We start from the raw sequence: 12,046 nt of genomic DNA on the forward strand, positions 1-12,046 counted from the left end.
CTCACATCACATTAAGGACCAGCTGTAGCAGATGCATCTCCAACTGGACTCCTCAGTTTTGCATCTGTCAGAGTGCCACACTAGCAGCTGTGCTGTCTGATTTTCTGTATCCGTCTCTCTTTTCTATCAGTGTGCTGCGTCTGAAAATAATTCAAGAGAACAACCGCGAATGTGAATGAATGGGCTTCAGAAGCAAAATGTAATTAACCTACGGGAGTTTATGCTCAGATTGATCCGGGTGCCGGTGAAAACCTGCTCCTCCAGTACTTACAAGACAGGGCAGAGTGTCCTTGGTGTTGCAACACAGTGTGACAGCAGAGCTGGCGCTGCAGCGAGAGGTCTCTGCTGGTCAGGCAGCCTGAGACAGATCACACCCTCACACTGAAGCTCTCTGGATCCGTGCCCAAACTCTAAACTCTTTTGGCAAGTTTCTGTAATTGAATCATATTTTGTCTTGTCTGTCGTGACTCTGCCTTTTATTTTTAGAGCTAAAAGCTTTTGTTGCTAGGAGACAGTGTGTCTTAGGAGAGGCTGAGCGAGGGAGGGACAAAATGAAAGAGAAAAGAAAGAAGGAAAGCGATGGCAGTGGTGTTGAGGGGGAGAAAGGCGGAATCTGTGAAAGCTGAACGACGAACGAACAAGCTATGAGTCAGCAGGGACATCTGCACCACACACACACATGCAGTGGGCATGGTTGCTATTCCTGTGTTCTTTGTCTGTGTGCTCTGTGCACCCACGCATGAACCCACTTACCTCTCCCCACTAACCTGTGTTGTGTGTCTGTGTACTTTGTGTGTGTGTGAGAGAGATATTAGCTCGCCCACTTTGATTTAACCCACTGCTGTTGTGCGTGTGTGTGTGTGTACATGTGCACATGTGTATTTCTCTATACCCCATTATAAAGCAGCGCACTGTGTCTGTGTCACAACGTGTAACCTGTCCCCAGTGACAAGAGCCTTATTGTCTTGTGTATGAATCATATGCTTGTACCCCATTAGTAATCTGCCTTCAAATGGCTATTACCAACCATCAGAGCCAGCTTGTCTGTCTTCTGGCTCACTCTTTGAGCACCATAGTCGATCAGATGGCAGCATGCGGTTTGTTAGTCATCAGGAACAGGTCTGTTTTTCAGATTTTTTTTTCTCCTTAATATGAGTTTTGTAAGTTTTTTTTTTTGAGTGTCAGGTTGAGAAAGAAAATATCATCCATATTTGCCGATTCATAGAGTGAACGTAGGAAATCTTTCTCACATTTCTAATTGTCTGTTTCCAATAAATTCAAATAGAAGACCTTGAAAACACAGACCACATCCTCAGGGTTTATTTTGATAACTTCGATTGAAAATTCACAACATGTTCTGTGTGGAAACAATCATTATCTGTCCTTGGAAGACATACACATCTCCCCACACACTATTTGAAAATTAGAAATCTATTGATAAAAAGACGCAGTTTGTTGCCATGGTTCAATCATATTAACATCATAAAAGTCTTCAGTTACATTATGAATTTCCAATGAAAAGCATTGGCTTTGATGTTATATATTGTGTCTTTTAAGTAGTTGTATCATGGCTCATACAGAGTCTTGAAGGTTGGAAAATACTGAATTTTAACTTGTGTTTTCAAGACTTGTACTGCGCTAGAATTGGAATATAATCCTTTGAAAATGCATGATTTTTAACACTGATGTTTTATCTACAAAACATTTCATGCAAACCAAAAATCATCTTAATATTTGAGATAAAAATGATCCCGTATTTATTATTTTGTTAATTCCTGGCATTCGAAATGAACAAACATTAAATAATCATGATCAAAACATAGCCAGTATAAACAGCTGGTAACATAAACAAAGAAGCAATATACAGTGATTGTTGTGAGTGTAACGGAATTTTGTTTTTATTTATCCTTTTTAGATGTGATGATAAAAGCTTCCAGAGTCTGGAAATCTTTTGTTTATGTACCTTGAAAGTGTTTGAAAATCGTTTATATTTTACTCTTTAAAAGCTGTTTGAACTAGGGATGGGCATTTCAAGCAAAAGTTGGTATTTGATAGTCACTGAACTATTGAACGATCATTTGAAGATCTGCTGTTTGTATGTACTTAATTAGTAGCACAGCCTTTTTTAACCTTATGTGGTAAGACCGTGCTGCTCACGTTTGACCGGATTTTGATAATCCTAACCTAAGGGAAAGGAAAAAAATGGAATATATTCAGACAAAACCACAGTCGCTTGAACTACTCAAATAAATTTCCAATTTAATGAATATTCGAAAATCATGGCTCACCCCTAGTTTGACCCTTGTGTCTATTAAATGGTCCCATGAATTGCAACTGACCAGGGAATGAAAGCATCAACATTTTTCATCTGGGAGTTATGAAAAATGGAAATCAGGTTTAGAAAAGAGAGGATGTAACTCTGCTCCACTGGAATTCTTGCAAAATTATAGCGTCTGTCTGACAATAAAATGTCAGCGCTTGGATTTCTTGAATCGATGCTAAAGAGAGAAACAGATTGCAGTTTCTCAACTTGTGTGTGTTTCTCCTTTTGTTGAGCCAGACGTTATTCGCAAGGGAGCTCGCAGCAATGTCAGAGCCAACGTGCCCGTGTAATACTTGGAGGTCAGCTGCTTGTTAAGTTTAAACTCCGGTGACAGTATGGACAAAAAAAAAATCCATTAAAAAACTTGCCTCCAGTGTGTAGTCACTAGAACATTGTTGTAAACTGGCGACAATGGATTGTAAACGCTATGAATTGCATTTGCAAGTGCATTTTTGCGGCGCTCTGTCTCTCTCTCTGTTAGAGGTCTTAGTGCACAAACTGTCAGCTGTTTCCCACTTTTTCAACTTCCACTACTAATACTACTAATAGCTGCACTTTGCACACCTGATATCGGACTTTGGCTTCTCCGTGTCTTGCTTGGTCAGTTTTTCCATGACTTGCTTTGACTCCATTTACACCTGCTATTAAAATCTGTATCAGGATAAGGGGAAACACATGTGAAGGGCCGGCTGCAGACGCACACATCATTGTGCTCAGGATTTGATAGAACAAATCGGCACATTGTGATTCGTATCAGCAGAGTTCACCCGGTTCATAATAATTCAGTCAGGGCTCGGAGTGCGTTCGGAGACAGCACCACCCAAGTAGGTAGGAATGTCGTGACTCACTGTGGAGTTTGTCATACGCTCACCTGCACGAAAAGAGCAGTGAGATCCATTTCTGCCAGTCGTTTCTCCTTAAACTGAATCACTGTGAATCAGTCCGCTGAGCATTCAAAGAATAAGCGAGCAGTAAGAACATCCTGTTTTTGAAAAGTAAACATCAAGTGCACTGCATCATTTTTAGGATACTGACACCTGCCTTTTGTCTCCCTGCTTATTCATAAATGAATCTAATCCTTGTAAGCACACAGGGCAGACAATGAGAGCACACACTGTGTAAATGGAAGAGTCATAATTGATTTAATTACCATCTGGGCACCATGACTAGATACAGTTTACTTTAGCCCTGGATTTAGTTGCCAGGTGTGTCGTCTTCTTCTTCTTTTTTTTAAACGAGTTTTACAACTCTTCCTTTCAGTTTTTACGTCCTGTTATCTGTTTTTCATCAGTTCTTTTGTTCTTTTTTGTGGTTGTTTTTGTGTGTTTCTTGTATGGTTTAATGGAGCGGGCCCCAAGGCGGTTTCCTATCAAATGTTGACAAGGCAATAAAGTGCTGCAAAAATTAAACAATTCCCCGTTTAATGTGTCAGATCAGCGGGTCTGCACACGGATACTTCAGACGCCGTTTTGAGACACGGATCTCACTGAGTGCGGTGCAACAACTTTCGCATATTATCACAATTGTGTCATGGGCGGTCATTGGAACTTGGGTCAATGGGCTACATTGTTTTGGTGTTATAGTCTCTCAGCCTTGAGCATATCATGGTTAACAGTTCACTGTCTATGCTATATAGATATGACACGCTGGAGTGTGGGAAACTGATTGTAACCCTGGTATTTAGGAGTGTGTGTTTCTTTACAGTTACATAAACACATACACACACCAAATTCAGCATTGTTATATTGCGGCCATATGTTTCCCACCCTCCGCTTTCTCAGCCTGATTGCCAAGGCACATCTGGTCCTAATGAGGTGTGTGTGTGTTCGTGTGTGTGTGTGTGTGTGTGTGTGTCACTATGCCTTTGCTATTCAGCCTTTCAGCCTGGCCTTGTGTTGAAGTGGTGTCGAGTCTTTTACTGCCACCCACTGCTTTACAACTCAAAGCCTATACTTTCAACTGTTGGATAATGGTGTGTGTGCCCGCGCAAGTGCGTGTCCTGATAGTAGTTATAAAACCGTAGCTTATATTTTGTCTGCACATATCTCAAGGCCTGTTAATCTGTTGTAACAGTGCTGATTTTCCAGCTTTGATGGCGATAGCAGTGAGGTTTTGATATGACTGCGGTTTGTGGGAACAGATTTAGTTAAAATGCTCGTCATCAGCTTTCCTTGAGGCTTGAGATCCACTTAGCACCAAAGTCACAGACCAAAATGTGTGCTGGATATCAGCTGCATGCTTCATCCAAGCTTCCATCCTTGATTCTGTGATTCTTAACAGTCTCATGTCTGGTATCCTGATTCAGTGTTGTTTCTCTATTCCTCCTCTATTGTCTATTTGTCTCCACTAAAGACTCCTTTTTCTCTTGTGGAAGAATTGGAACCGGTTTCCGACACATTTTTTTTGCCTTATGTTTATCTCCAATGAGACAAAAAAAAAAACAACCTTCAAGCACAAAAATGGATGCCAGTTGACTGTGTTTTTGCAAAACACAATATGTCTTTTAGTAACAAAATATTTGCCATACACATTGTGTCAAAACTCCAACCAATATTAGCCATAAACACAAGCGTTTTTCACTATTGTGTTGTCGACCCTGGTATCAGGACAGCAGCTGAAGAAGATGATGTTTTATTACATGCAGTGCACCAATAATTTGAGACCTAAACATGTTTAAAGAGCTGCATTAAACCCAGATTTGTCTTGTTGTGTACATCCCATCTTTCATTTCTTCCACTGTGCTGAATTCCCCTCTCCTCTCTCCTCTGTCCCCTCAGGGTTTGCCTTCCCAGAATGGGCCTACAAGCCCGAGTCGAGCCCGGGCTCCAGACAGATCCAGCTATGGCACTTCATCCTGGAGCTGCTGAGGAAAGAAGAGTACCACGACGTCATTGCCTGGCAGGGAGACTATGGGGAGTTTGTCATCAAGGACCCAGATGAGGTTGCCCGCCTATGGGGGGCCAGAAAGTGTAAACCACAGATGAACTACGACAAGCTCAGCCGAGCGCTAAGGTGAGACTAGAGAGGGTGAAAAGGGGTGAAAGAAACGGAGGATGATGCCTTCCGTAACTTAACACTGAATGATACTTTGAAAGAATCTAATCCATGTAAATGTTGTCATCTGCACAAGTCCATGAGGATATATAGGATACATATCACACGATAGAAGTAAGTAAGAAGCAAAACTAAGTAACAATCTGCAAATATTTTCCGTATCATTTTGGCCAATATACATACAAACATATTTTTTTCCACCTAATTGCAGAGGATGTCAAGTCTCTTCTGTAGTGGAATTAGCATATTATTCTGCCTACTGATGCCCACTGGCCGACGCAGACAAAATATACATGTTGCCAGAGCAAAATAAGAACAACCTAGTCAACGGTTTGTGTAGCATGTGCATAATTTAAGCGTTAACTTATCAGCCAATCATATCTGAGGAGATGTTGACGTCGAGCCGAGGCAGATTTATCATTTTGACGTGATGACGTGTCTATAATCGTACTTTGTTAATTGTTCACCGAGCTGTTGAAAGTAAGCACCTAGGTCAGATGACACTTGTTGATAGCAGCACATGACAAACACTGGCTCATCGAAAAGTGCTGCCCATCCTCAGTAAGGCAAGTCTGCTGCTGATGCTGATATGTAGCTTCATATTTAGGTCATGTGCTCGGAGAAGGTATCCGCACCAGAGGAGTCAGATGATGGCAAACAGCCCAGACGAGTCAATCTTAAGTTACAGGAACTGGAATCATGTTGGTCTGAACTCCAGATGAACTGCGATAAACTCTCCGAAGCATACATGATTGATTTTAAAATAATCCAATTTGTTAGAGGGTAAGATAACAATGCAGCAGTGTGTCCATTTACACTTCCCTCACACTCAAAAGGATTCAAACGACATATCTTTTCTGAATCATTCTCAGCCTGTTCTGTCTCAGTCTGAACTTCATACGGTGTAAAAGCATTCTTGTAATGGCACTTAAAAAAACGGAAGCAGAACAATAGAAGAAGAGGAGAGTGCTGATGAAGCTTTCATCTTATTTCTTCACCACGACATATTTCCTTATTTAGATTCTGTCGAGTTACAAGACTATACATTTAGAAAAAAGACTTCTGTTTTTCATTGAATAATGATTCATAGGTAAATTTTTAAGCTTCACTTCCCTCATTTGTAGGGTGTCCCCAACCATTATAAGGCTTTGGTCACATTCAAGGGACATCTTGTGCTAGTTCTGACTTACTTTATACTGAGTTATAGCTTTTTTAAACTTTTTTTGTAGCACACAGATACGTGCAGCAAGTCTTTAATGAATCAAGGGAAACGTCTGATTACTATTGGTAATGTGCAATGTTTGCAACTTGCAAGTTTGATCTTTCCAGTTTCTTTTTTTTAATCCCAGACTCTTTTGTAACCGGCTCAGGGATAAATTAGAGCTTTGTTACGGAGCTATCAAACGTGCTAGACAGAAAGAAGTTGTTGATGTTTTGTGTGAATGTGCATCTCGCTGCTGCGTGCAAAAAACTCCAGGGTGACAGCAGATTTAGAAACGCACACCTTCACCCTGCGCAGAGCACATGTGGGATGCTGCAGAGTTTTATTTAGCTGCCAGTCTGCTCTCTCATAATCATCTACACACACACACACACACACACACACACACACACACACACACACACACACACACACACTGCTAGTCATCAGTGTCGCCTCCTGTGTTGTAGGTTGGTGTGGGTTATAGTTTGCCATGGTGATGACTAGTTGCACTGCCTCATCACCACACACACACACACACACACACACACACACACACACACACACGCTCTCTCTCTCTCTCTCACTCACACACACATACACTTAACACCTTGTTATATGTCAGTCCTCCTCCAGCCCATCTGTGTCTTGTTTGTTGCTTAAACCTTTTTTTATCATCGTATTTAAAGACGCCCAGCCGTTCCTGAACTCGTATAGGGATCAGAATGTGATCCTAAAGTGTTATATATGATGCTGATGTAACACATTGATTTTACTGCGTTATTTGTTTGTTAGTTCACTTAACAGGGAAAACACGGGTAAACATCGTTGCATAAGGAGAAACAATGCAACAGATGTAATATTAAATATATATATATATATATATAAAACATCTAGCTGGTTAGAGATGAAAGTATTTATAGCCCTCATATATTCAGGAGACCGTAAAAGATCTTTTTCTTGAAATCAATATATAAAAAAGTTTCATAATAAAAGTTACATGCGTTCATTGGGTGAAGAAGAATATCATGCAGCGTACAGTTTGTATCATTCAAAGAGGCATTTTTATGTATAAAAGGGACAAAAATGAAAATGTTTATTTTTTCACTTTTAGTGTCTAGTGATGGTTTCATTATTTAAAGAACCATGGGATCAATAGATGAGACATGTAAACAACAACAAAGGAAAAAGAAAATGTTTTTGTGTGGGAGTCATTCTCTCGGTTTCATCCACTGAATCAGCCGTCCTTTCCTCTGTTTAGTCACATTTTGGCTCCTCATTAAAGTCTACTTCTTCCACTTTTCTTCCATCTGAGCAATCCAGTTTATGTCTGATAGCTTTTTACTGGCTTTTCATGATAAACATAAGGACATAATTAAAATTAGAAAGACTACAAGGAAGCTTAAAGGGTGCCGTATCCTAGTATCTTTGTGCACAAAGTTAATATTTTATTCCTTTTCCATTAATTTAGTAGCAGAGAGAGTTCAGACGTGGGGATTGTTTCGTTGATTGTGTCGGTCTTGTCTGCTTGACTCATTGATCCTTTATCTGACTGAGGTTTGTGGAAGTTACAATCTTTAGTCCGACCGTAAGAGTCAGCTCACTAGTGGCAGATTGAAGAAACTAACTGGGTGCATCCACGTCGTTAATGATTAACAAATGGCTCATTGACAAACATTATATCATGAATGCTGAAAGTCATCAGTCACAATCAAGTTATTTGAAACGTATCAAACTTACCACAAACACACAGAACCAAACCAAAGATGTAGATCTCTAAATTAAACATGGGCACTAAATGGCTCGTATCTTTCAGAGGGAGTTGAGCCCGCAGAAGTTTAACAGTAAATCAACAGTCAGTTTGTTTCAGGTTCAGTTACTTTCTCTCTGGTCTCAGGATTTTACGTCAAGGAGCTGCTGGAGCCAGACGTCGCTGTGATGTCTGTCTTGTGGTTTGTAAAGCTTTTATATGAATGAAGGGTTGTTAATTCATTCTGAAGTCTGTGGAAGAAAGTTCTCCGTTAGATGTGAAGTCTTTGATTGATGCTGCTGTCCGTCCTTTGAAGTGAGTTTGCACTGATAAACACATGTGTGCGTTCACTCATGCGTATACAGTATGTATGTGTAGACACACGCCTGTGTGTTCAATACGTTGAGGTTGCGTCGATATAGTCAAAGTGCTTTCTAGTTTATTAGAAAGAAGTTCAAATGGTCTTCAAAGAGCAGGAGGCCTGGAGCAAGTCTGGGCCCAGTATGTGAGCCCGGCCGTCCTGTATTGATTCAGAACTGTTTGAATGTGTGTTGGTTCCTTTCACATGCACGTCCTTTTCCCCGCCTCCTTCATCTATCCACATTTCTGTGAGCATTATGTCCTCAGTACACATGCATCCTGATGTTGTTAACATGGTCAGTGAAGGCTTTCTTACCCTCAGATGTGCAGAAAGTAAAGGTGATGAACTTCCTTTTAAAACACAAGAATTATCGCTCATATTTTTCGGTATCAGCCATGAGAAGCAGGTAATTATGTTATTGGCTGAAAAAGATCTGTGCCGTACAGCCCAAACCTTTTCCACCACAGTAGTTTTGTCATTTCTGACACTGGAGAGCCGCCTGCTACTCATGTGAGTTTATGTTTGTGTGTGTGTGTGTGTGTGTGTCTGTTTGACATGTGATGGTGTGGGTGTGCGTAGTAGTCGGCTCTATCAGAAGAGGCCCTTCACTCATTGAGTCACTGAGGGGCTGGATGAGCTCCTGGTTCACACAGTCCTGCTCTTCTGTGTTGTACCAATCTCCAGTGACTAATACGCTAAATCGCACTGAAGCAGGGGTACAGCTGGGCACGGCTTCTTCAATATGACAAATATGTCCACGACTGTTGTGTTGTTGTTTTTATTTATCACTACTAGTGCGTCTGATTAAAGGGAAATGATATTATGCTGTATTGTAAGAATCCTGCCATCTTCACTTCTTGACTATTTTCTCAGACAGAATACTTTTTTTTTTATATAATGTTATATTATGTTATATATGCGCCCTAAAATAAACTATTGATCTTGGTAGAAGGATGGCTGTATGCAGAGAAATCAATCGATGAATGGTTAAGTATCAGGCGCTCAATGCTTACCTGGAGTGATTTTATACTCGGCCTTGTCTGCAGCTGGATTATAACTTGTTTACAGTAAGAGACATGTTAGAATTTAATATTCAAGCTATACGGTGTTTTTGCGTATAATTTTACACGCTGACCTCATCTGCGCCCTATTCGGCTGGAAAATGATGAATAAGGGATGACATTTCCCAGAATGAAGTGTCCACTCTGAATTGAATGAGAGACACTATTTTGGAGGTTTTATGTAAAGAAATATGAATGTGTTTTTGTCCTGAGGCTGTCGGTGAGTCACAGGGAGCCATTTTATCTTTTCGATGAGCTGTCGGCGGCTCGCTATTCACTCCTCTCCATCACTCTGTGTATTGACGATGACTAATGCGCTCTTATTAATGGAGCCGCCTGGGTAAGACTAAATCAGAACGGGTGTCTGACGTCCTTTAGATAAGTGAGACTTTGAATCTAGCTGTGTGTTCACATTGTGAGCAGCTTGTTATATTGTTCACTAATGTAGAATTAGCATGCAGGTAGTGTTTTCTACGGTGACACTGTGGTTTCTCATGTTTCACGTGTCCTCTGTAATATTACACTGTTTTGTAACTTATATTCTGTAGCCGACCAGCTCAGTAACATAAAAAAAAATCATCAAGTGGAAATCTTTGGCAGACTCACAATTCAATTTGATTCAGATCCTCCATCTTAGATTCAATTCAGAATCAATTCCCGACTTAAAATGATGCTTGATTCAATAAAAAAACAAAGTGAGGCTCTTTATCTTGGCTGTAACGGCAGTGCACCGTGTGCCAAGCCAAACCTTTTGTCTGAGTGTGATTATCTGAATAGCATAAGAAACGACGTTAGAGGCGTGTCGGATACTACAGTCATCTTTAAGTTAACTGCATTAACTTGAACACATTTTACAGTCTCCTTCCTGTAACGAAATCAAGTGTAGTTTTCTCAGCAATAAAGCAGAAGTTGGTGTGTTTGTTGTGGAGTGCAGGGCAGAAAGGGAAAGTAAGCAGCAACGGCTCCAGTGTGTTTTAAATGTTATCTCTCTAGCAAAGTGGTACCTAGAAATACTATCGTTATCCAAAATGCTGTATGGGAAATAAAACGGTCTATAAGTTTAAAATGTGAAACAGTTTTTCGCCTGGAGTTTACAGTGTTTGGGTGACTGTCTACAAGACATGTGTTCCTTTTTATTTATTGAACAAAAAGTGCCATTCTAACAACCCTCCAATGGTTTTTATAATCATTTCATCTATTTTGCTTTGCTATGCAGAGCTGTTTGTATACAGTAATAACTTCACATTGCAGCTTTTGGCTCTTAATGACTGGTGACCCAAGACTCTGTGTTCAACCCAGCCAGCAAGGTTGCTAAATGTCCACATGTGAGCCAGCTGTCAAATTTTCACTGTGAATAATCGCTGGCTGCGCGACTGTGTGTCTTTTTGTGGCCTGAAGGAGAGAAAAATGTGGGAAAATGTGCACGAGTATAGTTATTCATTGTTTCAAGTTATTGAGCTAAAACTCAAGATGGTCGTCTGAAATGTGCCCCACAATCAGAGGTTCACTGCATGTTGCTGATGATGTGATCAGTGTTTAAAAATGCTAACACTCTTGCTCATCTGTTTTGTCTTTAGATACTACTACAACAAGAGGATCCTCCACAAGACCAAAGGAAAGAGGTTCACCTACAAGTTCAACTTCAACAAACTTGTGCTCGTCAACTACCCGTTCATCGACATGGGCTCTGGTATGCACACACTCGACTCTTAGGAATGGCAATAATTGAATCCCTTGGCAACTGAATCTGGTTGTTATTCCTGATGAAAAGAATAAAACCACACTTCAAGATCCTCTTCACGGAGTGCCAGCTCACAGACGGACTAAAAGTTTTCAGTCCCCAGTTGTCTGAATTTAAGATCTTTTTGTGTGTGACTTTTTGCTGCATTTTTATCAGCCACAGTTGGTGTTGAAGATCCTCTTTCAAACAGAGGTTTAAATGCTACTACACGTACTTTATGTAGCGTCACGGTGAGCCAATCTTATCCTAGATTTTGTTTCAAAGTGTGCAGTCGTCTGCATTTGAGGAAAGACCCTAAGATTGTATAACTGAGACATTCAGATGTTATTGTCTGAGAGATTTTCCACTCTACGTGGTGGGCGTCTTACTAATTTTCTCTCCAAAGATGAATCTTATCACTAACGACTTGAAGCAGTTTTGTGGGTCAGCCATGGTCATAATCTGAATACTGCACTGAATACAATCCCATCATATTCACACTCAAGTATTTCCACCTCATTTGTGCAGAAAATCTCAATATGATACCACCCTAGTAGAAGAACAAATCATATTCAC

General features: G+C 40.5%; 1 protein-coding gene across 1 annotated transcript in view; it reads left to right on the plus strand.

The window, feature by feature from the left end:
* The window catches only part of erf (Ets2 repressor factor), a 36,543-nt gene that overhangs the window by 17,290 nt on the left and 7,207 nt on the right, over positions 1 to 12,046 (plus strand). The window contains exons 2-3 of the mRNA XM_037092863.1: positions 5,101 to 5,335; positions 11,328 to 11,440. Of these exons, the coding sequence (XP_036948758.1) occupies positions 5,101 to 5,335; positions 11,328 to 11,440 (348 nt within the window). The remainder of the gene's footprint in view (positions 1 to 5,100; positions 5,336 to 11,327; positions 11,441 to 12,046) is intronic.

This window comes from Acanthopagrus latus, chromosome 3, assembly GCF_904848185.1.
Source record: "Acanthopagrus latus isolate v.2019 chromosome 3, fAcaLat1.1, whole genome shotgun sequence".
NCBI lineage: Eukaryota > Metazoa > Chordata > Actinopteri > Spariformes > Sparidae > Acanthopagrus > Acanthopagrus latus.